The sequence below is a fragment of the Chenopodium quinoa genome, unplaced genomic scaffold, assembly GCF_001683475.1.
Source record: "Chenopodium quinoa cultivar QQ74 unplaced genomic scaffold, ASM168347v1, whole genome shotgun sequence".
In the NCBI taxonomy this organism is placed as follows: domain Eukaryota; kingdom Viridiplantae; phylum Streptophyta; class Magnoliopsida; order Caryophyllales; family Amaranthaceae; genus Chenopodium; species Chenopodium quinoa.
This window is the reverse complement of record NW_018744878.1, coordinates 2,295,990-2,323,302: the sequence shown is the minus strand read 5'-3', so window position 1 is coordinate 2,323,302 and position 27,313 is coordinate 2,295,990. Positions and strand designations below refer to the sequence as shown.

The window sequence follows — 27,313 nt, the reverse complement described above, 5'->3', positions numbered from 1 at the left end:
TGAAAACCCTGGGAGGATATCCCAAAGGACAGCGGGAACTTCATCATCCCGTCCTGAAGCGCTCACCCCCTCAGCCCTCTGAGGAGGAGCCGAAGAAATGGGAGTCGCCCTAACCCCTTCAGCAGGGTCAGACTCTGTCCTTCGTCCATTCCAGGTCCCAATCCTGTCCCTGGGATCGGGGATTAGCCTTGCTCTCCTTGGAGCACGGGCTCCACCTCTAACTCCCCTCACCATTGACGAATTTCGAAGGAAAAAGTCGAAAAAGGGGAAAGAGTGCAAAGTCGAAGAAAAATGAAATAAAATCAAAGGAATTTACCTTGATCTGAAGCAAAAGCCGCCGATTTACGAATTGGTAGTGACAAGTCTCAGCTTCTAAGCTTAATGCTCGGGGAATTTGCGAAGTTTTGATGCGGGCTCTTGAGCGTTCTTGAGAATTCTGGGTTTGTGTTGATGAATGAGTGGGGAGAGAAGACGCGCCTCTATTTATATCTCCAGAAATGGGAATTCAAGGAGTCTGCGTTTCAATTTCTCTCAAGCACCCCACTAAGTAACCGTTAAACACACGACCTTGCAGTTAAATCGCCCACTACCCATCCAACTTCCGCAATTATCCACATTAACTGTTGTTATCTCATTAATCATGGGTTAATTACGGTTTAAATTCACATTTTTGGATTAACAAATCATTCACTTCCCTCCTTTTCTGATTAAATCAAACCCGACCCGTCATCCTTCCAAATCGGGTCTGGGGGGCAAGTTGTTTGGGTCCAATTTAGTCCAATTGGGCCTGGTCACTGAATGATCCAATTAAAAGCCCAAGGTTAAGGTTCAACTCTCCAAATGTGCTAAAGTCAAAAATCAACATCCTCAAAGCCATGTCAAGGTCAGTCAACGGCCCAATCAGCTTGGCCCAGCCCAACTGACTTCCGGGCCCAATCCGCCTCCTTCATTAGCCAAGGTATAAAAGCCAACAATTTGGTCAATTCTTGGTAAGACAATAAAGCCTCAAGCAACTAAACTCTTGCACAGCTTTCTCTCTCTAATATACTGACTTAAGCATCGGAGGGGCCTTCCTCGGCGTCCCCCCCGAGGCTAGTTTACGTGTATTTGTTGTGCAGGAAACCCTCGGCTCCTGCGTCGTTCGGACCGAGACCAAGTTCCCTCAAGATAAAAGGATCTTCCGAGATTCGATTGTTTTCATCCGAAACACTAGCATATTCTTTATTTTACGTGAACAAGGTCAACGTCCTTAGCTTGTTAAATATGAGGCTAAATTGAACCTTTAGATTCATGTACCTTGTCAAAATTAAACACGAACCATGGTTTCATCACCTTTTCATGGCTTCAACATAATTTATTGTTCCCTCTTTATTTTAGCTTTCTGCCTTTGTGTTCCTTTAACTACTCAAGCATTGAGGGAGTTTTGGGCAAAAGAATGGGAATGTGACGATACCAGGGGCACCTACACTAGTAATAGTACTTTTAGTTCAAATCTTGGAATTGCATTTTCCAATCTCACGGCCCTCTCTTCTTCACACATCTTCTCCAATGTCACGGTCGGATCGGATGATGATAAGGCTAACAAAGTTTACGCCCTTTATGATTGCCGGAATGATATTCCCCTTGATAAATGTCATGGCTGCATCGAGGATGCTGTCAATAGTACACTAGACATTTGCTATAAAGAACCTAAAGAGGCCGTTATCATATATGAGGTAATAATAGAGTGAACTCTTTTATTTTTCTATTTATGCATCTTTTTTTCTAGCTATTTCGTTGATATTGATCATATAGAATGACAATCTTATGTTATTCCGTTCATTATTGTTAGAAACCAATTATGATGCAATATCAATAGTTTTTTTTTTAAATTTCACCATACACTCGGGTGTACCATGTCATAGTACAAAGGTTATTATAAAGGCATAAAGAACATTGCATACAAATTAAAGTACATGAGGCACAAAAAATAAATAAATAAAAATAAATAAATAAATAAATAAAACCAAAACGATTCCCTCATTGATTTAAGGGAATAATTTGTTAGTTATATTCCTTGATTCATGAAATGGATTTATGAAATTTTAAATTTTGAATTTTTGAAATTTGTAAAATGAAATCTTGAATTATCTTTGATAGATTATAATCTTAGATTGAGAAATTCTGGAAAATCAATATTTTAAACTGATTTTGACAATAAGGGCGTGTTCGGCAAAATATAGCTGTGAAGGTAGCTGTAGCTGTGGAGGTAGTTGTTAGCTGTGTAGGTAGCTGTTAGCTGTCAACAGGCTGTTAGATGTGAAGATAAATAATTTAGATATGAGTGTTCGGTAAAGTAGTGGTTGACTAGCTGTTAAATATAAAAATCAATTTTTTATTTTTAAAACTATAGATTAAATTTTCAACAGCTACTTGAAAAGCTACCTCTAATTTCAAAAGCTAATGTTTCTAACTTTTCACAAAAGCTACCTCCACCACTAAAAGCTACCCTAACCACTACTTTGCCAAACACTCACATTTTTTGTTGAGTAGTGGTTTGACTTGGTCAAACCACTAAAAGCTACTCAAAAGCTAACGCCGAACACGCCCTAAATGTGTGGTAAAAACCAATTAGTTTTTTTTTTTTTTTTTTTTTTTTGAAACAGTAAAAATCAATTAGTATTTATCTATTACCTTTTTTTAACATTAGTTTCTCATAACTTACCATGTTCTTTATATTTCAATGATATGTTCTTTTATAATTTAACGATGTTCTTTACATTTATAAGCTACATTCTTTCCGATTTCAAAAAAAAAAATATACTACTCCCTCCGTTTTTTTTATATGCATCACTTTCCTTTTATGGGTGTTTTCTAAATGCATCACTTCCTTATTTGGAAACTTTATACTATATTTTATCATTTCTCTCTCTTACTTTAAAGCCCACTTAAATTATTTTATCATTTCTCTCTCCTCTATGGTCCCCACTTATATAATAAAAATATCTACTCTCCCTCACATTCTTTCTCTTTTATGGTCCCCATCTTATTTATACTATAATAAATTATTCATCCACACACAATATTATATTACCCTTCTAAAACTCCGCGCATCACCAAGTGATGCATATAAAAAAAAAAACAGAGGGAGTATATTCTTTCCGCTTCATACTGCGTGTACCATGCACATAATACACCCGGGTGTACGAATGAACCAACCAAATATTTTTTTTTTTACAGGAATGCATGTTACGCTACGCGAACCGCATGATCTTCTCAACTATGGAACTCACCCCAAACTATACAAATTGTGCCCTAGTCTATTTCATCAACCGTGGGATCAAAGGGGATATCAAATCAAACCTCGAATCACTAATCGATGAAGCAATCACAGAAAGTTCATCATCGGTTTACTTTGCAATTAAAAACGGGACCGAAATAGTAGATAGGGACTTTTATTTTTTGGTGCAATGTACACCAGATCTAAGCAAGGTACAATGCAAGGAATGTTTGACGGATGCTTTAAACTTCACGGTCGAGTCGTGTGCGAGTGATAACCGATTATGGGGTCAAATTAATGGACCAAGTTGCCAAATGAGATATGATGTTAATCCTTTCTTTAATGTGTCGTCGAACCTTATTTCACCCTCGCATTCACCTCCTCTAAATGATCAAGATATAGAAATTTCAGGTCAACCTTCATTAATTTCCATCCCAAAGCTTTCTTTATGTCTTTTCATAATTTTAATGTCTTTATTGTATGTAATGCAATAATATTACATGTATTACTTTTGTATGTGTGAAAAAGAGAAGACATTCTGCCCCTGATGTACACAACAACAACAACAATAACAATAATAATAATAATAATAACAATAATAATAATAATAATAATAATAATAATAATAATTGGGGAAATACTAGTTGATCAGCCTGATTGGTAAATTTTTGCCAATCAGGCACATAAGACATAACTATTGTTTCGGGTGAAAACAATGGACCTTGTCAAAGGTCCGATGAAGTGGAGAAGACTGGATTCGGTCCAAGTGATGTTGGGCTGAAGGTTTCCTGCACAGTAAACACACGTAAACTAGCCTCGGGGGTGTTGCCGAGGAAGGCCCCTCCGATGCTAAAGTCAGTACAGTGTGTAGAAAGAGAATGCTATGCAAGAGAATTAATTGCTTGAGGCTTTGTTTGAATGAATGTACAAATGTAATATTGATAGTTTTTATACCTTTGCATATATGGAGAAATTGGGCCTTAGCTCAATTGACTTGCCTTGTGGACTGATCTTGACATTAGCACAATTGGAGAGTTGAACCTTGACCTTGGGCTTTTAATTGGATCATTTAATGACTAGGCCCAATTGGACTAAATTGGACCCAAACAACTTGCCCCCCAGACCCGATTTGGAAGGATGACGGGTCGGGTTTAATTAATCAGAAAAGGAGGGAAGTGAATGATTTAATTAATCCAAGAAATTTGAATTTAAACCGTAATTAATGAGATAACAACAGTTAAGGCGAATAATTGTGGAAGTTGGACGGATAATGGGCGATTTAATCGCAAGGTCGTGTGTTTAACGGTTACTTAGTGGGATGTTTAAGAGAAATTGAAACGCGGACTCCCAGAATTCCCATTTCTGGAGATATAATTAGAGGCGCGTCATCTCTCCTCACTTATTCACCAACACAAACCCAGAATTCTCGAGAAAGCCCAAGAACCCGCGTCAAAACTTCGCAAATTCCCCGAGCATTGAGCTTAGAAACTGAGACTCGCCACTACCAATTCGTAAATCGGCAGCTTTCGCTTCAGATTAAGGTAAATTCCTTTGATTTTAGTTTATTTTTCTTCGAATTTGAACTCCTTCCCCTTTTTTCGACTTTTTTTCTTCGAAACTCATCCATGGTGAGAGGAGTTAGAGGTAGAGCCCGTGCTCCAAGAAGAGCAAGGCCAATTCCCGATCCCAGGAACAGGATTGGGACCTGGAATGGACAGAGAGCAGAGCCTGACCCTGCTGAAGGGATTAGGGCGACTCCCATTTCTTCGGCTCCTCCCCAGAGAACGGAGGGGCCGAGCGCTTCTGGGCGGGACGATGAAGTTCCCGCTATCCTTTGGGACATCCTTCCTGGGTTTTCGGAGTGGGAGGATGTTGAAGTAGCTTCGGCCATGATAAAGAACCGCCCCTACTCATGGTGGGTAGAGAATGTTGAACAGTATCGGTTTGCCGAACAGATTGAGTTGCATTACGGCATCCTTGAAGCTGATGGGTATTGGTGCCGAATGCCCGTGGCATCCGATAGAATCCATCGTCCACCCCCGGGGTATGTGGGGGTGTACACAAGACAACTTCAGTATGGGCTGAGGTTCCCTTTGGACGTATTCGTCCGAGACTTGATGATCCATTATAATATTTCCCTATGTCAGCTAACTCCCAATAGCATCCGAAGGGTGATGACATACTTATGGGTCTGCAAGTTCTTCAGGTATGTGCCGAACCTGCACTGCTTCAAAAAGCTCCATCGTCTAGTGCCAGATATTCAAAGTGGGCACGGAAGTCACGGTTCTGGGTGGTACCGGATTGAGTCTCGGCCCCAGTACCTAACCATGTGGCCGAACGACTCTTCAGACAAGAACTGGAGAAGTCAATGGATTTGGGTTAGGGCGCCCACGGACCCGGGCCACCCTTGCGTCTTCAGCGCTCCCAGGTATCTTGCTGAGCCTGATCCCGACATGGGAAGTTTAGGTCCCCCCGAAGATAACCCAGATCCGAACCTTAATCAACAGAACATCTTCGGCAAGCTGCCGAACCGGGGGGGCAGCGGTCGAATGCAGCATATCCCGGAGACTTGGCTCCCCGATACGCATTATGTCTTCCAAGAGAACATGTTAGCAGCTGTCGACCTCAGCCGAAAGTTTAGGGATGGTAAGCTTCTTCGAGTGGGGCCGAGGCCTTTTAATTATCTCTTTTCCTCCGTTTTCACTTCGCTTTTTTATGTTGTGCCAACCTAACTGAACTGACCTTTTCCCTCTTCTTTTTCAGAGCGGGACGAGACCAACGTCGGCATTAACTACGCTCGTCTTGGCGTCAACCGAGAACGAGTTGTAACTGATCGGGCCCCTTCTATCACTGAACCGAGGCATAGGAAAGTTCATCTAGACTCTTCCCATTTCCAAATTGAGGCTGTTGCTCTGTATCAGAGGCAGAAGCCTTGGTGGAAGAAGAGAGATCCTTGGTTTCAGCTGTTAGACGAAGAAGCTGAAGCTGCCCGTACGGCCGAAGAGGTTGCACGGGTTATTGAAGCTTGTGAAGGAGGAGAAGGGTCCTCCAGGGCTGCTGAAGAAGAAGCTGCAGCTAGGGCAGCTGAAGAAGACGAGGCTTTGCTGAAGACGTCGGTGAGCTTTTAGACCTAGTTTTGTCTGTGTTTTTTTTTTTTTTTTTTTTACTCACATTCTTCCTCCCCCCGTCTTTTACAGTCCGAAGAGAGTAATAGACATAAAGAAGGGAAAGCCCCTGTTCGTCCCGAAGACCAGGCACAAGAAGAGTCTTCAGACTCAGACATGGATGAGCAGCCGCTTCAGAAAAGGCGACGAAGAATGGCCATCATCGGCCCGCATGACTTTCAGCGGAGGCCGATGACCATCGGCGTCGAGATAAGGGAACCTGAGGAAGGCAATGGATCACCGAGGGTTCCCCGGCCGCCACCTCAATCACCTCCAAAGACCCCTCCGCCACCTCCCGAGATGGAGGTGGATCAGAAAACTCCCGAACTTCAGGGAGGGGTCCAAGAGGAAGTTCAAGAGAGTGCTGCTGAGCACAGAGATGAGGATGCTGTAATGCCCAGTGCTGAGGGTTTCACGGAATACATTGCAAGAGAGGTTGAGGCTTTCGTCCTCACACCTGAAGAAGAAGAAGTCATAATAATTGACTCTTCTGAGAAGAAGGGGGATGCCGAGCCATCCAAGATTCAAGAAGCTCCATCGTCATCCTTCCCTTCCTTCCAGACGCTGCAGTCTGGGGAAATGGGTTTCTCGGCCCCCCGAATTCCAATCCCAGATCACATCTGGGACCTCATATGGGGTCAGAACCGAGAAGGTGCTGCAGCCTACTTCGGCGATTTTGCTGGCATGTCCGAAGTAGATAGGGCAAGAATCTGGTCGCTAAAGGCCACTGCTGGGATGGGCGAATCCAGCAGATCAGTTCCAGACCCAGCCAGGTCTAACCAATTGCTGATGATGCAGGTGATTCTCCTTGCCTTTATCTCTTTTTCAATTCAGCTCTTCAATTCAGGTTCAGTTATTATATATTTTATATATTTTTTTTTTACTTGTGCTCCTGTTTCCAGTTCGTGCACAATCAGACTCTCACTGTAGAGCTGATAGATACCGTACAAGATAGGGTAGATGCTGCCGAGAATGACAAGAAGGTAGCTGAGGAGGAGTTAAAGCTTGCTAAGCTGAAGCAAGCAGCAGCTGAAGAGAAGCAGCAGAAAGGTGAAGAATATGAAAAGAGAGCTGCTGAAGCCCTTAAAACCTTCTGCGATGCTATGGAGAAGGAAGTTTTTCCCCCACTGATGGAAGGGGAAAAATTCCTTCAAGAGCACATGGGAGTGGACATCTCCAAGTTCAAGGCTACCATTGGGAGCCGAATCCAGGAAGGAGCTGCTGCACAAGCTGAAGTGCAGCAAAAGCTGGAAGCTCTTGAAGCCAGTAGAATGGCCGCTGAAGAGATGCTCCAAGCCCGGAATGTCCAACTCTCAGAGGCTGCTAATGCTGCTGAAGCTCAGAGAGCTAAGCTCCAAGAAGTTGAGGTTCAGCTGATGGCCAAAAAAGAAGAACTGACCCAGGCTCAGACAGAGGCTTCCCAAGTTCAGCAGGAGCTGAATGAGCTGAAAGGTTCCTCCTCCAAGCTCGCCGATGAGCTGAAGAAATCCAAGGAAGACTTGGAGGAGACAAAGAAGAAGTTGGCTGATGCTGAGGCTCTACTCAAAGTCCGTATCTATACCCAAGAAGAGTATGAAATGGGTTTAAGAAACGGGTTCAGAGTGTACCGAAGAGTTTGCCTACATGCTGAGCCGAAGTTGGACTGGTCCAAATGTGTTGAATGGGTCCAGGATCCCGAAGACCCTCATATGAAATATGCAACTCCAATCGAAGCTGAGATCCTTCAGGCTGAGGAAGCCGAAGAAGAAGCTGAGAGAAAGGAGTTGGAGGCTGAACAGAGGGAAAGGGAGGCTCGGCAGAGTGCAAAGCCTGCTTCTTCTGCTGCTGGGGCTGAGGCCACCATGGGGCCCCACAATGCTAATTAGTCTGATCCTCGGGCTGAAGCATAGGAACTCGGGCAGTCGACTTCAGAATCTTACGGTTCATCATGCGCTCAACTTTAGACTTGCCGCTTTCTGAATTTTTGCCTTGTTTTTTTTCTTCAGCTTGCCTTGTCGTACAAACAGTTTATTTTTTGCTTCTGTACGTATTTCGGCAGCTGTTATTTTCCGCTTGTGGGCGGCTGCCGATATAGTTTTTAATTTATTTGAACTTGTAGCTCAATTTCTGAGCATGAATTATTAATCTGACATTCCTTTCTTCAACTGCTTTGTCTTACTTTGAATGCTTTACTGTTTCTTCAATTCTGCTGAACGTAAACTTGCACTGGTAGTGCCTCTTGCCCCCCCAGAAATTGAAGTATGACTTTAGCTGAATAAACAATTTCTCTATTTCTTAAAAATGGGTATCCGAAACACGGGGCCAACTGAAGGCAATGCTTCGGATAATGGCTTTCTTGGATACAAGGCTCAGTTAAGGCAATATCCCAGACTTGTCCATGGACTCATGCCTTTGGAGAACAAATCTTACTGAAGTTTGACTTCAGCTAAAAGACCAGAGTTCTTCAAAAAGACGAGTCTGTCAGCAATCTGAAACCCAGTTACCCGAAGGGGAAGGTTGCAGACGAGGCTGAATAAACAATTTCCAATAGTTGTTGTTATCCTTAATTTTCTGGCTATCTTTAAAAATATGGATATCCGAAACACAGGGCCAGCTGAAGGCAATGTTTCGGATAATGGTTTTCTGGAATACAAGGCTCAGTTAAGGCAATATTCCAGAATTGTCCATGGACTCATGCCTTTGGAGAACAAGTCTTACTAAAGTTTGACTTCAGCTGAAAGACCAGTGTTCTTTAAAAAGACGAGTTTTGTCAGCAATCTGAAACCCAGTTACCCGAAGGCGAAGGTTTCAGACGAGGCTGAATAAAAAACCCTTAAAGAGTAGATAGAACCAAGAAAACTTTGAAAGAATAAAAAGTTGCAAATATTTATATAAATGGCAGCTCCAAGGCCTTTCATTAATTCAAAATGTACTTACAAAGATTGTTCTGCCCCGAAGGGTTTACACATGATATTTTTTCAGTACATCAGCGTTCCAGTGATTTTTCAACTCAGTTCCCTCCAACTGCCAAAATCGGTATGTCCCTGGCTGAAGCTCATCACAGATTTCGTAGGGCCCTTCCCATGCAGCTGAGAGTTTTCCATGAATTCGGCTTTTCTGAACTGCAGCAGCATTTCGAAGGACAAGGTCTCCAATTTTGAGAGGCCTTGCATGGACCCTTCGGTTGTAAAATTTGCTGATTCTCTGCTTATAAGCAGTCTTTCTGTCTCGGGCCGAGTCTCTTACTTTGTCGAGGAAATCGAGAGATTCCTTCATCAGCCGCTCATTCTCAGCCGAGAAGTGATGCACTCGTAAGCTCTCAGAGCCAATTTCCACTGGAAGAACGGCTTCGGCACCATACACCAGTTCAAAAGGTGAATAACCCGTTGCCTCTTCTTTAGTTGTCCGAAGGGACCAAAGGGTTCCAGGGAGCTCCTCCAGCCACTTGGACTTTTGATCTTCCACCCTCTTTTGAGGGCATTTAGGATCTGTTTATTTGTAGCTTCAGCTTGTCCGTTACTTTGCGGGTGGCATACCGCTGAATTTGCCAGTTTGATACCGAACTGGTCTGTATACCGCTTCAGTGGTAAGTTATCAAATTGCCTCCCATGATCGAAGACAAATACTCTCGGGATGCTGAAACGAGTGATGATATTCTGCCAGATAAATTTTCTGACAGTTTGCTCTATAATGTTCGAGGCTGCTTCGGCCTCGATCCACTTACTGAAGTAGTCAACACCAACTATCAGCCATTTTTTTTGGTACACAGCCTCTGGAAATGGTCCTAGTATATCCAGTCCCCATTGGGCAAACGGGAGTGGATTAAGGATCGGCTGAAGATCCCTTGCTGGCTGGTGGATAACTGGTGCGTATTTTTGACATTTTTTGCATTTTCGGACCAGCTCCTTAGCATCTGCGATCATGGTGGGCCAGTAATATCCAGCCCTCAATGCCTTGTGGGCTAAGGTCCTTCCCCCGATGTGGTTCCCACAGATGCCGAGGTGAATCTCCCGTAGGATATAATCTGCATCTGTTGGTCCCACGCATTTCAGCAATGGGGCTGAGAAGGACTTTTTCAGAAGCTCCCCCCTGAAGACAATGAACCTTGAGATGGTTCTCTTCATCTTGGAGGCCAAAGCTCTATCTTCGGGAGTCTCTCCCCGAAGTTTGAAAGCTAGGATGGGGTCCATCCGGCTAGGCTCTGGGTCAGCGCAGCACACTTCAGGTGCTTCGTCGACACTTCTTTCTCGACGCACTTCCACATATACAGATCTGTTCAGCTCAGTGAGAGTTGAACTGGCTAGTTTGGAGAGTGCATCGGCTTGAGTATTCTGACCCCTTGGGATCAACTGAACCTCAAAAGTTTTAAGCTTTCCAATGACTGATTTGATCTTGGCAAGATACGCTATCATGGAGGGCTCTTTGGCCTCGTAGCTGCCGCTGATCTGATATGCAACTAGCTGAGAGTCTGTTTTCAGGCAGACATGATCGGCTTCCAGGGAGATGCACAATTCTAGGCCAGCGATTGTTGCCTCATATTCGGCTTCGTTGTTCGAGGTCTTAAAAGAAAATTTTAGTGCATACTCGAAGGATTTGCCTTCGGGGGAGGTTATCACTACTCCTGCCCCCGAACCATTTTTGGTGGAAGATCCATCCGTAAACACGGTCCAGACTTTCTTTTCATTGTCTAGCGCTTCCTGGTATGAGCATTCGGCCAAGAAATCCGCTAGAGCTTGAGCCTTAATGGCAGCCCTCGGATGGTAGCTGATGCTGAATTCGGTGAGCTCAAAATCCCACTTGGCCAGCCTACCAGATTTTTCAACTTTGCCGAGAACTTTTTCCAGCGGCTGATCAGTTAAGACCACTATCTGATGGCAATCAAAATAGGGCCTCAGCTTCCGAGCAGCTACCACTACCGCAAAAGCGACTTTCTCGAGTAGAGGGTAGCGAGTCTCGGCATCCGTCAGTTTATGACTGACAAAATAGATCGGTTGCTGACTTTTGCTTTCTTCCTTCAGCAGTATTGCATTGATGATGGCTGGGCTAACAGCCACATACAGATACAAAGTTTCTCCTTCTGCTGGGCTAGCCAGCGTTGGGAGTTGAGCCAGATGCTCCCGAAGCTGCTTAAAGGCTTCTTTTTGCTCTCTCTCCCAAACGAGCTCTTTTATTTTCGGGAGTTTCAGGGCTTTGAAGAAAGGTAACCCCTTATCCGAAGCTCTGGAAATGAACCTCGAGAGGGCTGCCTCTTCCGGTGAGCCGCTGAACATCCCGCTTTGTTTTCGGCTCAGAAAGGTCGAGCGCTGCTTTGACTTTGGAGGGATTGGCATCAATCCCTCTCTTGCTGACTATGAACCCAAGGAATTTCCCGGACTTCACGCCGAAGACACACTTCTTTGGATTCAGCTTCATTTGATGCTTTCTTAAGGTGGCGAAGGTTTCAGCCAGGTCTTTAACATGGTCCTCAGATTTTTTGGTTTTGACGATCGAATCGTCGACGTAGACTTCCATGTTTCGGCCCTTTTGATCGGCGAAAACTTGATCCACCAGCCTTTGATAGGTTGCCCCCGCATTTTTCAATCCGAAGGGCATCATTTTATAATTGTACACCCCGGCGTTCGTTGATTGATCTTAGGCAAGGGATAGAAGTCGGCGAATTAACACTTAATTTGCTTTTTGTTGATTTGGTGTATTCTAAACCCATTACCTTCTCCCAACCTAGTTGTTTCCCGGCAAAACCAATTACTCGCCAAGGGTGGTATGGTTTTCCCAAAGCTAAGGTGAAAGGATCATGTTCGATGCTTGGAGTCAGCTTGCCTTCAATCACTTCCGAAGTATGCTCGAGCTTAATTTAACAACACAAAAATTTATCAGATCTTAGTACAATGTACTTGACAAGGAAATATAATTAATAAGTAGAAAAATTTGCTTACAAGTGCATCTGCTACTACTTTCTTATCCGGTTGCATGACATACTTGCCAGTTTCCTTGTCCATCCCATGCATAGCACACCACCAGTCGATTGCACAATTAACCAAAGTTGTGACCGTGGAAGAAAGTGGTTTATCAGTTGATGACATTATGGATTTGGGGTATAGACCCGCTTTGACCCACTTTGGTCTTGACTCCGCAAAGGTCTTACAACCCATATGATGGTTATACAATTTCTTTCCGGCATTAATTCTAGCTTGTTCGCTTTTTGCCTACACATTCAGAAATATATGTTAGCATCAGTCATTATAAGAAACTAAATATGAGTAGCCGACTTCTATCCCTTGCCTAAGATCAATCAACTAAATATGAGTAGTCACCCAGGAGGCCCCGAGGACGATCCAGTAGTTGAGAGAGAGGTAATTTTAGTAAAAGGACGAAATACCTCATATGAAGTTCGTCTAATGAGGTCGTTTGCATGTTTAATTATTTTACTTTTGCAGGATCCAAATCCTGGGGATGCAGAGTCACTGAAGAGAGCAAATCCGATGCCTGAACCTTTCCCAGATGTTGAGGTGAACTTCACTACGTAATCAGCTTTTCTTATGTTAGGCTTTCGTTTATTATTTCTTAACTTATGTCCTAACTCCTAACCAATTATGTAGGAAGAGACGCCTTGTGAGCTTCTTCACCCCGGGGAAACAACTGGTGGACAGTTGCAGTTGGTGGGGTATGATAGTGCACAACCTTTTGACAAGGTGCATTTTAAGTCTAATACTAGCACCCATTACATCTCGGTCGGGATCGATTCTATAGTTGCTGGGTTTGAGGACTTACCACTACCAGTACCTAGAGAGTAATATGATTTTTTTAAGCTGCGTGACGCGACCGGGAGCTTTGTGCAATGGCCACGTGATCGGTTGAGGTTGGTAGGAGGGGTAAGTAAACAATACTTGTATGTAACTACTTGTATGTAACTAGATTAACATGTGCTTTGTGCAATGACCATGTTTTTTTATGCTATTAGATTACTATGGACATTCATTCCGCTAAAAGGAAGAAGGTGGAGAAGCAAAAATCCAAGGAAGAAGGTCCTCTGAAGATGGAACAAGGACAAGTGTCGAAGAAGAGTTCGAGAGCTTCATGTACTCCACTAGTAGAAGTCAAAGTCCTTAGGTCGCTTTCAAAAGCGTGTACTTTTCTTCACAACCGTGTTAGTGAGTTGCCTACGGGTACACATATTCAAGTGAACTTGCCTAAGGCATTGCTCCACTATGATGAGGATTCGATCGCATACATTTCTAAAGAGGATGTGACGGAATTTCTAACCGGTTCCATGCTTAACATTTCCATCATTCAAACATTCATGAGGTAAATTAACGAGACTATTTCTAAACATATTGTATTTTTGATATTTTCGTACCAAAACAATGCAACTAGTAATTACTTGCACACATTACTTTCTTGAAGGTCACTATAGGAGCTCCTTGCTAGTAAACCCGATGGTGAAGCAGCAGTTGGGTGGTTATGCCCCGAGCAGACCTCCGTAACCAAATGCTTGCATAACCCTCGTGATGTGATAGATTACCTTGAGCGGGGTATTAGAGAATCAATGCGTGCGGAAAACAAGTTCTTATTAGCCCCTTGTTTTGAGGAGTAAGTTTAAATATGTCACTCTTAATTTGTTTGTTAAGTATAGATGTTGACGCATAACAATTGAAGGATTGATATTTGCTTTAATATACATGTAGTCTACATTGGAGCCTTATGGTGATTTGTGTTTCCAATAACACAATCTACTACTTTGACTCGGCCCGTATATGGCCACCCAGGAAGTTGCTAGTGAATAACCTATTGAATAGGTACATACCGCTTTATATATTTTGTTTTGTATCATCACCTAAGTGATTGAGTGGCTATGTTCCTAAATCGTTTGTTTTTAATTTTTTTGAAGTGTTATGAAGAAGTTGAATTGTCGTTCGGTTGCGGGTCCCACGTGGAAATATGCAAAGGTAAAGCCTTGATATATTGATTTATTTAATAAAATTGCCTTGAGTTTTATCATAGCATGACTATTTTAACTTTGTGTCATTTTAGTGTGCGCAACAAGACAACGGCGTTGATTGTGCCCTATACGTGATGAGGTTTATGCATGACATAGTCAATAGGTGCACTGAAGCCCAGCACACATTGAGGAGGTACTTGTTTTTACTTTTTTGCGATTAAATTTCGGGTAAAAGTCGTCCTAAAACTAAGTATAATGATAATTTGCTATGATTCCAAACATTAGACACCTAAGACAAGTTGTAATTGACATGTTATGATAAAGAAATAGCTCATTAGATAAGAAATGTAGAAATCGGGCAACGTAGTAGTGAAATAGGCGATTTCGGGTAAAAGCCGTCCTAAAACTTAGTAGAATGCTAATTTCCTATGATTTCAAACATTAGACACGTAAGACTAGTTATAATTGACATGTTATGATAAAGAAATTGCTCATTAGATAAGAAATGTAGAAATCGGGCAAAGTAGTAGTGAAATAGGCGATTTTGGGTAAAAGTCGTCCTAAAACTTAGTAGAATGCTAATTTCCTATGATTTCAAACATTAAACACCTAAGACTAGTTATAATTGACATGTTATGATAAAGAAATTGCTCATTAGATAAGAAATGAAGAAACCGGGCAAAGTAGTAGTGAAATAGGCGATTTCGGGTAAAAACCGTCCTAAAACTTAGTATAATGGTAATTTGCAATGATTTCAAACATTAGACACGTAATACTAGTTATAATTGACATGTTGTGATAATGAAATTGCTCATTAGGTAAGAAATGTAGAAATTGGGAAAGTGAGCACCCGAGGCAACTACAACACTTGCCTCGGGTTATGACAGGCAGCTGCAAGCAGCCAGCCACCAAACTGCAACAGCTGCCAGGCACCAGGCATCTGCCAAGGCAGCTCCTGCAGCCACCAGCCAAGGCAGCTGCAGCAGCCACCAGGAAGCTGCCAAGGCAGCTGCCTCCTCCTGCAGCAGCCCAGGCATCATCCGTTCAAGAAACCGAGTCGTTCATGCAATTTTGTGTAATTTTTACGTACTTGCATTGTTAGTGTATTAGACACCTAAGACTAGTTATAATTGACATGTTATGATAAAGAAATTGCTCATTAGATAAGAAATGTAGAAATCGGGTAAGTTAGAAGTCAAATAGGCGATTTTTGGTAAAAGCCGTCCTAAAACTTAGAAGAATGCTAATTTGCTATGATTTCAAACATTAGATACCTAAGACTAGTTGTAATTGACATGTTATGATAGATAAATAGCTCATTAGATAAGAAATGTAGAAAACGGGCAAAGTAGTAGTGAAATAGGCGATTTTTGTTAAAAGACGTCCTAAAAATTAGAAGAATGCTAATTTGCTATGATTTCAAACATTAGACACCTAAGACTAGTTATAATTGACATGTTATGATAAAGAAATTGCTCATTAGATAAGAAATGTAGAAATCGGGCAAGTTAGAAGTCAAATAGGCGATTTTTGGTAAAAGCCATCCTAAAACTTAGAAGAATGCTAATTTGCTATGATTTCAAACATTAGACACCTAAGACTAGTTGTAATTGACATGTTATGATAGATAAATAGCTCATTAGATAAGAAATGTAGAAAACGGGCAAATTGGTAAAAGTCGTCCTAAAACTTAGTTCGTTGAATGCTAAATCGGGCAAGTTAGAATGATGTTTGAAATATTTAACATATATATATTATTATTTTTTAATTATTAATTTGAATTTTATGTAATACATGAATGATGTTTAATGTTTGGTATTTTTTTCTTTTCAAAGGTTTGTAAGATTCAAAGGGAAGGCCCTTTGACAAAGGAAGAAGTTGATGAAATTCGCGACATGTGGGCTTTTTTTGTGACATTTGATGGCATCTAGGTAGAAAATATAATATATATATATATATATATATATATATATATATATATATATATATATATATATATGTGTGTGTGTGTGTGTGTGTGTGTTAGTTAGATAATGAATTTGATTGAGTTATATTTTTAGTATGTAGTAAATCCATATGTACATTATATTACTTATTTTGTAATTAGTACTATACATTATTTATGAGTTTTATATATGTTATTATTATTATGAATTTTATTGTTATTGAATTATTATTATTCCAAAATTTGTAATATTTTTAATTAATTATTATTAATTATTAATATTAATTAATAATAATATTAATAATAATAATAATTTTTAAAAAACTGGATTAATGTGCATATCAAAATAGGTCACTAATAATAATATTATTATTATTATTATTAATTATATATATTATTAAAATAAATAAAAAAATACAAATGGGAAGCGGTTTGGCGCCAAAATCGCTTGCCATTTGCACTGCACATAATCTAATGGGAACCACTGGCCATTTACATGGCAATTGGGAAGCCCCCCAAACCCATGCGGTTCAAAACCGCTTCCCATTTGGGGTTTTGAACCGCTTCCCATCATGTTTTTTCTACTAGTGAACAACAATGTTTAGAAGATATATTTTTTTTGTTAAACCTTAATTTCTACGATTTACTCATCAATATAGGCAATAGCAATGGACAAGTATATTTTATAATCTTGGGGTTGTAATAATTATGCAGATTGTAGCAAGGGTGTGCCATTTTGCACACAAAGAAATCACAGTGCAAGTAGCCGATTAAATTCCTAACACTCATATTCACTACCTAGTCACGAAAGCTCCATATGAACTCCCAACATGAAATCTAAGTCCAAAACACCACTTAGCAGTTGCATAGTCCAGATTTCCAATAGGCTTCAATGATAATGATCAAATTTCAGCTTAAGTTCATACATAAGATCCTTAACCATTTTTCCATTAATCCTACATTAACTCAAAACAATTCGAGAAAAGCCCATATCAAACAACAAAGTACACAATTCAGAAACCTAGTCAAATCCCAGATGTGTGAGGCCGAAATTTGTTAACCACAAAGCAATTTTTCAACATCTATTTAACAACCCCAGCATGAACACCAACTGCTTGTTAAAATGCCAGTATGCCACAATGAAAACCCAAACAAGATGGAAGGAAATTCAACATTCAGATATCAAGGGAACGGAGGAGAGAGATAATGATCTAGAATCTCCTTTCTAATACCACCACAAGCTATAATCATCTGAAACAAATTACCTCCTCCAAGTCGAACATCTTGGCAGAAGCTGTTCAGCACGGGAATCATCAAGTGATGGCAGATCTCTTTAAAATAGTTCTTTACCCTTTACCTGCAAAATTGATAGTTTGAGTACTTAATCATTGTGTGTTCGTATATCAATTTCAGTCCATCAATACCAAAATTTAATAAAAGCAAAATGAGAACTCGAAGGCTCTGCTAACCAGAAACAAAACACACGAACACAAACAAAGTCACATACTGAAAGCTCCAAAAGGATAAGTAGGCATACAGAAAAAAAAAGAGGAAATAATAACGGTGCTTATTACACCTGAATTAGCAAAGTGATAACTGAACATAAATCTTAGGCTGATACAAAACACCAATGTCCACCACTATGAATTAAGGGGGAAATTTAACAGCAAATATTCCAAACCAATTGGTTGAATATTAGAACAAAATTAGAGATGGATGGGATCACTTACCACCCAATTCTTAAGTACCAATTGCTGATCCCTTTACCATCAGAAACTCCTTTAAACATGTTTAGTGCCCTGTATAATCCACAGAAATAAACCTCCGCAATTGCTCCAGCAGCCCTGACAGTAGCAACAACCACCATAATTTCACTTGAATCAACTTATACACCGACTCCAATTGAAATCAAAACGTTATAAACCTAGTGTCACCGTCGCACCTAATCTTTGATGCCAAAAAATTCCCACCCAAATAAATTTTACAGTATCTAAGGAACCCTAGAAGAAATGGTTCAGTAAAATATAAAAAATATACTTTTATACTCCTCCCATTTTCTCTAGATCCCTTCATATAAATTAATTACTTACAAAGTTATAAAGGTCAAAAGTTGAGCTTAGTCCAAAATTGAGCAAATGAGAATATACTCACAAATAGAGGTGGCCAGTGGGCCGGGTTGGACCCAGCCCACCCTAACTCGCACGGCTGGTGGGTCACGTGGGTCCGACCCGGTTTCAATCCGGCACAGCCCGGCACAGCTCGGATTTAATCCGGGTTGTGTCGTGGGTCCAAAATTTTCGACACAACCCATTTCAACCCAGCTCAGTTTAACCCGTTTGATTCGACCCAAATCGCACAACCCGTTTTGACTCATTTAATTCGACACACCTAGCCCGTGAACCCACCTAACCCGACCCACCTGGCACAACCCAGCCCGCACGGCCCACCCGCACAAATGACCCACCCAACCCGCACGAGCCAACCCACCTAACCCGCACGCATGACCCACCCAACCCGCACGCATGACCCACCCAACCCGCACGGCCGGCACAACCCGCACGGCCCGCACAACCCGCACGGCCCGCACAGCCCGCACGACCCGCACGGCCCGCACGGCCTAACATCCATTTTAAAAAAAAAAACGGCTAGTTTTTTGTATCTAACGGCTAGTTTTTTAAGTGTATGATCATCCATTCTATTTTTCCTATAAATACCAATTCCATTTCACTCAAATTTCCACACAAATTCAAGCTTTCTTTCTCTCTTACTTAAAAATTCTTATTGTTCTCAAATTCTCAAGTGTTATATAGAGTTATATTTTTGTTAAAAAAAATCTCCTTAATATTATTATTAGTATTCTTAAGATTCTAAAAAAAAAAAGTTCTTCTCCATATTATAATTAGTAATCATACAAAAAAAAAATGAGCTCAAGAGGAGGAATGGGAAGGAGTCAAAGTGGTGGTCGAAGTGGTAGCCAAAGGAGTGGTGGTGCAAATTTTTCGTATGAAATTAATACGGAAAATTTAAACCAATTTGTCAATGAATATGGAGATTATGGTTTAGGAGATAGGCAAAATATTCAAACGTCTCCACCACAACATTTCTCCCACGAGTCCCACCAATCATCAAGTTCAACTATGCCACCTCCATCGCAACCAACATCTCAACCTTCATCTCGAGATAATTTCTAATTAAATTTTTATTGTTATGAATATTTAAAAAAACTATTATTAATGATTATAAAGTTAGTTTAGTTTCCAATTTTCTATGATTTACAATTAGTTAATTACCATGAAAAATGCGTTTAAATAAGTATAATTAAAATATTTAAAATTTAAAAGCTTATTTTCATGAATAGCATTTAAAAATTAATTTTAATAATTTGATTTATGAAAGGTGGTGGCGGTGAAAGTAGAGGTCGAGCACATTTTTCTTGGGTGTGGAAACATTTTGAACGAGTTGAGGTCACACCCCCGGGATGGCAACCTGGTCAACCAAAGAGGTTCACGTGTACATGCCTAGTTTGCAAGGCGCTAGGTGCAAATGTCAAGTCATATAATTGGAAAACGGGAGATGGAACCGGAACCTTGAGTCGGCATTTGCAAAATAAACACGACTTGTTCGAAAATGGCCCCCGTCCTTCGGGGGGTGGCGTCCAAACACAATTGGGTGGATACATGAACCAACCCGGCGGAGGTACACCTTTCATTTATAATAAAGATAGAATGATTGATGAAATGAGTACTTTAGTTATTGCTAATGAATACCCTTTTAGTTACGGTGAAAATGCAAACGTTGAGCATTTTAATAAAGTTGCATTACAACCTGCATTTACTCGTGTCCCCCGAAATACCCTAAGACGTTATACACAAACTTCTTATTATAAGTATAGGAGTGGTTTGATTGAATTATTTCGTACTTTTGATGGTCGTGTTAGTTTTACAAGTGATACATGGACTTCTAGTTTTGGCGAACCTTTTCTTTGCATTACTGCTCATTGGGTGGATGATGATTGGTTTATTCAAAAACGTATACTATGTTTTCAAGCTATGGAAGAAAGGCATACCGGTTTTAACATCAAAGTTCGTATTTTGGATTGTTTAAAAGAATTTCACTTGAATAATAAAGTTTTTTCTTTGTCTCTTGATAATGCAACTGCAAACACAAAGTGTATTGACTATTTGAAAAATGACTCCGAGTTGAATTTGTTGTTGGGTGGTAGTCTCTTGCATGTTAGATGTTGTGCTCATATTTTGAATTTGTCTGTTCAAGAGGGTCTCGCTGAGTTGCAACCATTGCTAAACCCAATTAGAACAGTTATAAAATGGATTAGGATTACTCAGTCAGTTAGAAGAAAGTACATAGCTATGTGTAAAGAGAGAGGTCTTAAGAAAAGACAATGGTCTATTGATACCCCTACCCGTTGGAATTCTACTTTCAAGTTGTTGAGTGATGCTATAAAGTATCGTGATATTTTGACCCAACTTTACAATGAGACTCGTGTTGATCCTACTGAGTTAATAACCGAAAGTCATTGGACTAATGCTTCTTTTGTTCGTGATGTTTTAAATGCTTTTGATAGTGCAACTCATATTTTCTCTTATATTTATGAGCCTAACGTTCATTTAGTCATAATTGAGTGTGTTAAAGTTGTTCACACCATCGAAGAGCATATGAAGATTGATGGACTTCGTCCCGTTCTTGATAGCATGAAACGTAAGTGGCATACTTATTTTAGTGAATTTCCAATCATTTATGGAATTGCTGCTATTCTTGACCCCGGTGTCAAAGCTGAAGGTTTGGAAAATCTTTTAGAATTTTATTATACAAGTTTAAGTATCGATTATGATGTTAGTGAATATATTAACAAATGCAAATCTGTTTTGGGAGACCTTTATGATCATTATGCATCTATTTATGGTTTTGATTTGGCAACACCAACTACTACTAGCACTTCCGATTCTAGATTTGGTTTTCTTGATAAAGTTATGAAAAAAAAACACAAAGCATCTACATCATTCTCATCATCATCTTCTTCAACACTTGCTATTAATGATTATTTGTCATATCAACATGAGACCAACAACAACTTTCAAATTATAAAATGGTGGCAAGAACATAAAAAAAGTTTTCCTATATTGGTGAGAATTGCAAAAGATATACTTGCAGTTCCCGCTTCATCTGTTGCTTCCGAGTCTGCTTTTAGTGCAGGTAGAAGAGTGTTAGATGAAAAAAGATCTCGCTTAACTCCGGAAAGCATTCAAATTTGTGTTTGTAAGAAAGATTGGGATCAAGCTGAAAGAAGAACTCAAGGTTTAAAGGAAGACGAAGACGATGAAGATGATCCTGTGATGATATTGGAGTCGTCAACGGATGATGCAGCTTCCGGGGATGATGATGCAACAAACATGGGTGGCTAGAAAAGTCTAAATCAGGTACGCTAAGAACTACGTGGGCTTTGATTCTTTCGGGATACGTAGGCAACTTATTTTTCGAAAATTACAATTTAATTGCAAAATTAAATTTTAGTTTTCTAAAGATAGGTCCAAGCCCCCCCCCAAATTTCAAAAGAAGTACAATATAAGAACTACGCTGGCTTTGATTCCTTATTTTATAATATAAGGATACGTAGGCATCTTAATTAAGAGCAAGCCATCAAATTGTTAATTTTGTAAAAATTAAAACACCACACAACCCACCCGACCCTAACCCACGAACCCACCCGACCCTAACCCACAAACCCACCCGACCCTAACCCACCTAACCCACAAACCCACCCGACCCTAACCCACTAACCCACCCGACCCTAACCCACCTAACCCACAAACCCACCCGACCCTAACCCACTAACCCACCCTTCGACCCACCCTAACTCACTAACCCACCTTGACCCGTCTAACCCACGAACCTAGCTCGACCCACCCATGACCCGTCTAACCCACAAACCCAGCTCGACCCACCCACGATCCGTCTAACCCACAAACCCAGCTCGACCCACCCACGACTCGTCTAACCCACGAACCTAACCCTGGTGTGTCCAACTTCTCCGACCCAACCCACGACCCGGCCCACCCTACCCTACGTGTGTCGTGCCGTGTGTCATGAAACCCCAACCCGCGACCCACCTAACCCTAACCCAGCTCGCACGACTCGCACGGTGGACACCTCTACTAGTCACAAATAAACATTAATATAGACAGACATGGAGCACCATATATATATATACGATTAAAAATGAATAATTGTATACTTACTCTATCAGCTTCGGCCACAGTCGCTAGAAACTCTCTTTCTAGGATTAGGTGAGCCTCTTTCATCGCATTCCAGAGACAAATGAGCTGAGCCTTGGGGCATAACATAGAAGAGGAATCTGGAGAACGTCGACACTGTTTTTATGTTAAGCAAGTCGTTCTCCGGCTGTACCTCACACTCCCTTTTCAAATGAGGAACAACATACACATGAGACAATACCAGAAGGTGCAAAATATAGTCCTCCATATCTTCTGGGTTATAGCTGCAGAATGACAGCAGAAACACAGCAGTCAGCATGCAAAAAATAATGTGCATATTACTGATCAAAGTTGACAAGCTGAATTAAGAATTGTCTAATTTCATTCAAAAAAAAAAAAAAAAAATCAAATAGTCAAATGGGTTCAGAAAGATCTTACCAATATATTAGCATGGGCATAAATTCGGCACCATCATCTATATGAATGACAACATCAGCTCAATAATCTTCATTAAAATGGCGGTCATACAAATTTGTTATTGTAGTGCTCACAGAGCCTTGGTCTTCATAAGATGACATGCCCTTGGACTTAAGCAAAACCCTCTTAGGTTGTGCACCGGGCAATGGAGGTGCTAGTGGAGGATTCACACTCTGAATTGTCGATCACATCTCCATTATACACATTTTATTGATTTCAACTCCTGCTAATAATAAAAAAATACTCAATTTTAGTAAATCATCAATTTCTTAATCAAAATTTAGAACTCTTCATCTTCTACTCAAAGCTTAAATAGTTTATATAAGGGTCTTATCAAATACATTGCCTAAAATCAATCTCTAAATTTAGTCCATCATAATTTTCCTTTTTTTTTTGTCTTAATCTTTTCTAAATCCAACCCAACAAATACATGAATTTAACAATTTTTTAAGGAAATACATACACAAGTATATAATAACAATTAAATAAGATCCCTTTTGGGTTTTATGAGATTATGATCAATTATACAAATGCAATCATAATTGAACTAACAATTACTATCATATAAGATCATACTGCAGATAATAAATTTAAGAGAATAGAAAGAACAAAATTATGAGTTGTATCAGATCATTTCACAGACATGGATACCCAAATGAATGACAAAGCTCAAGTAAAGTAGAAATTTTTACACCCATGAATATTATAACCAAAATGAGAAGAAAACTCAAAACTTATAGTTCAATGACAAAAAAGAATGCCTGAATTAAGAAGTTGCTATTTAGAAGCATTGTTTATAAAAATTGAAGCCTAATATTTTAGAAATGAGCAATTTTTCTATCTTTCTATTCAACCACAACAAATTGAAAGGGAAAGAAAATACATTACAAGTTTATGAGTTTCGTCTATATTTTAAGTGGTTGCAGTCCTGAGATAGCGGCAGTCGGATGCCGGAAACTTCGCCATCACCAGTACCCCTGCCGCCGTTCATCGCAATATGTCTCCTCTTTTTCTTGTTCGACAAAAAAAGAAAACCTGAATCAAAAGGGCGAAAATTCTTAGAATTTCATCAACACTCCTTCATTCATGGATTACTCAGATTATTTCTGATTAAAATTTCCTCAATTCAATTACAAAATTAAATTAAAGAGAGGATATCTAGAAAAATTCAATTACAAAATTAAATTAAACCACAAAAACCTCAAATTTTCAAAAACCCACAAAAATTCACATTACCCCATTTCACAATCAACAAAAATAAATCAAATGTTGGGTAATTAACCATCAAATGAACAACAACAATAATCAATTTTTTTTTGTTACCGAAAAGCTGTGACGGAGGGGAAATCGGTGGTGGTAGGCATATCACGAAAACGTCGAAGCTGAATATCTCCCCATTCTTCTGATAGTTAAGCCGCCGCCCTTGTAAATTATTACTGCTTTAATGGAGGAAATTAAAACACAATCTCAGACTGAACGGGAACCTCGGAGACGGCGGGCCGAAACTGGAGGAATCGAATTCACAAGAGAGGAGTGGTAATTGATCAACTAATTCAAAGAAAAAAACTAACCTCAGAAACTGCTCCAATGGTAATTTTGAGCTAATCGCCATTGTTGTTGAAGGAAACATATTTTCTCTCTCTAGCTTTCTCTCTCCTTGTTTCCATAAAAAGTCTGAGCTTCTTTCTGAGATTAGAAGAAAGAGAGCTAAGGGAAGTCGGTGATAAATCACTCAAGCATGAAGCATCAACCAATTAGAATAAATGGGTAATTTCGGCAATCCATTGATTTCGGGGGTGTAAGTGTAATAACCCCAAAAAATACTGTTACTAACTTCCCACTTTTATTAAGGGTTATAGATATTCAAGCAAGGTTTAACCCTCTTACTAAAAATGAAAATTTAATCTTGGTTTCCTAGAAGAAAGAAGGGAAGGAACCACATATGCCTCTAAGAAAACAAGTTTCCATACACCTCTGTTTTTTGCTTCATGATATAATAAACCCCAACAAAAATCATAAATATGCCGATATCCAGTAAGATCGATTATTGACCCTTAAATTGGGTGCAAAAAGAAGAAAAATAGATCCCATTAAAAACACAGGGTCTGACAATGGTTAGCACATTTCACTACCTTCATGCCCCATTTGACAATTTCAATTCAAATTCACAGCTCAGATAGGTGTATTCTTAGACTTAATTAAATCAAATTATATTGCAAGAAACTTATATTTTTCACCTTAAAGAAATATAGATTTGGCATTGGCAGTATAATCAAAGAAATTAGTAGATACGTAACTCTACCTCTACAAATTGATTCTAGGTTATCTAATACTCAAATCCTATTACACAACTAATGTCAAAATAGCCATAGTGACCTTTATTAACTTATAGTCGCCTTTAATAAGTATATTATGTTATTTGTAACTACTCAAATCCTTTTAATCAAGATTAAAATCAATGTAACCAAAATCAATTCACCATCTATGTAATCTGTACTTTACCCCAACTATACTCTTTACTTATGAATCAAAGCAATTAAGCTTCATAAATTCAATAATTTAATTGATTCGAAATTTTTATGTGCACTAGTATTAGATCTGAATAGTTATCTATGATTTTATGTTGATTTCCCCTAATTTTGAAACTTAATTGCATGCTTCAGATCTATTCTCCACATAAACACCCATTGTTCATGAAAACAAAAAATCGAAATTTTGGCAGAATTGAAACAAAATAGAGACTGATACCTTCATTGTTATTTGTGCTTGATTCTAATTCATTAATTGATTTGTTGCGACCAATTGCAGCAAAATTTCATTCTTTGATTAATAAATTTTGTTTCGTGATTTCGTCGATGAGTTCATCGCGGAGGAGAGAGACTGTAGTTGAGGCTTTTAAACATTAATGAAAGAATACGGGGTTTTGTTAGAATTGGGCTGGAAGTTTGCTTGGGCTACTTTGTTCAGACAAGAGCACGTGAGATTATAAGAGCATCATTATTGGTGAACACAAAAAAATGATTCATGGGTCACTATCACCATTTCTCTCTCATCCACATCAACCCAACAAACCATTTACAATATTCACTCTTAACAGTGAACACTAAACAATGGTTCATCATCAATACTCCCTACCCCACCTTATTTTATTTTTGTAAATATAATCTTTTTTGTTTCATAATTATAATTTATTAACCCGATGTCAATGTAATTAATTGACGTATTTAATATTTTAATCGTGATTACTAATTAAGAAATTATCGCATTTTTTTATCAGCTTTTTAAAAAACTAATATTTTAATCGTGATTACTAATTAAAAATAATAATAACAATAATAATATTACTATTGGTATAAATAATAATAATATTGGTAATTATAGAGGGGATTTTTGAAGAGAAAAATATAGTAGAAAAAAAAATGAATTTTCAAAGTTGAAAAAAGTATATCAATATGGGTGTCTATTTATAGAGGGGAAAAAAAATAGTCGTTGGCAATTTTTTTTTTTTTTTTTGATTTGTATTTTGTAAAATATATCCGTTGTAAAATTACAACGGATATATTTAAAACAGTACACACGTGTCAAGCAGCGGCTGGGCCAAGTGGCGCGCTCCCAGCCGCTGATTTCTATTTTTTTCTGACCTTTAACAGCAAAACGACGTCGTTTTGCAACATGAAACAGCAAAACGACGTCGTTTTGCATGAATATCAGTCCAAAATATTGGTGGGGCCCACAGCGAATTAATTCATGCAAGTGCTTGCTCCTGCAATCGAACTTATGACCACTCAACATGAACAATTAAAGAGTTTGCCATTAAGCCACCACCTTATTTATTCACTCATTGTGAACTATTAAAATGTTCACCCTTAAAGATGCTCTTATGCATGCACATTTCACAACATGAAATTCTGGGAAAGTATTAACATATGTGCAACAAAAGTGATTTGCGTGCAAGTTGCAACCAAGTTTATGTTACATTTAGCAAACATAAAACTGATTGTATGCAACTATGCAAAGACTTGATTTCTTTTCACACGCATGAGTTGATTCTTTTTCTTTAATTTGCTTGTGAATTCTTTCCACAATTAATAATCTGATTTCTTTCCTTGTTTGATGATTTGATTGTAATTTAGGGAAGTTGATCTTTTTAATTTAGATTAGAAATGTTAAAATGGTCGGTGGAATTATATTCATTTTGAGTCGAATAGTTTTGGGTTTTGGTCAGTTTCAACTACGGGTTAAGTATACTTATGTTTAGGACCCATGCCACACATGGTTACTACTAAAACTTAATTATTTGTTATTTTAACCATAAATAATAGG

At 39.4% G+C, this 27,313-nt stretch overlaps 1 protein-coding gene and 1 long non-coding RNA gene across 5 annotated transcripts; one reads left to right on the top strand and one right to left on the bottom strand.

Annotated features, from left to right (window-relative positions):
• Positions 1–1,317: 1,317 nt before the first annotated feature.
• On the top strand, positions 1,318–3,775 carry LOC110705296 (cysteine-rich receptor-like protein kinase 25). Its single transcript, XM_021883134.1, has 2 exons — positions 1,318–1,715; positions 3,220–3,775. The coding sequence occupies exons 1-2, from the start codon at positions 1,320–1,322 to the stop codon at positions 3,751–3,753; spliced, it is 930 nt and encodes a 309-aa protein (XP_021738826.1). The 5' UTR covers positions 1,318–1,319; the 3' UTR covers positions 3,754–3,775.
• Positions 3,776–17,141: 13,366 nt separating this feature from the next.
• On the bottom strand, positions 17,142–25,953 carry LOC110705492. 4 transcript variants are annotated; one of them, XR_002508088.1, is made up of 8 exons: positions 25,739–25,953; positions 24,562–24,676; positions 24,314–24,426; positions 23,874–24,025; positions 22,952–23,213; positions 22,538–22,797; positions 18,014–18,127; positions 17,142–17,640 (listed from the first exon to the last, which is right to left on the bottom strand). It is a non-coding gene; the product is annotated as an uncharacterized LOC110705492 (long non-coding RNA). The 4 variants fall into 4 exon arrangements; XR_002508087.1 differs by having other exon boundaries at positions 22,952–23,216; positions 23,879–24,025; XR_002508086.1 differs by having other exon boundaries at positions 23,879–24,025; positions 24,314–24,429; positions 25,739–25,952.
• Between the last annotated feature and the right edge of the window lie 1,360 nt (positions 25,954–27,313).

What these genes read in the sequence shown, in the direction of transcription:
- LOC110705296 (XM_021883134.1), top strand. Translation starts at nt 1,320, where the DNA reads ATGGTTTCATCACCTTTTCATGGCTTCAACATAATTTATTGTTCCCTC. An exon ending in AGGCCGTTATCATATATGAG is followed by an intron (nt 1,716 to 3,219) that starts GTAATAATAGAG and finishes TTTTTTTTACAG; the next exon opens with GAATGCATGTTACGCTACGC.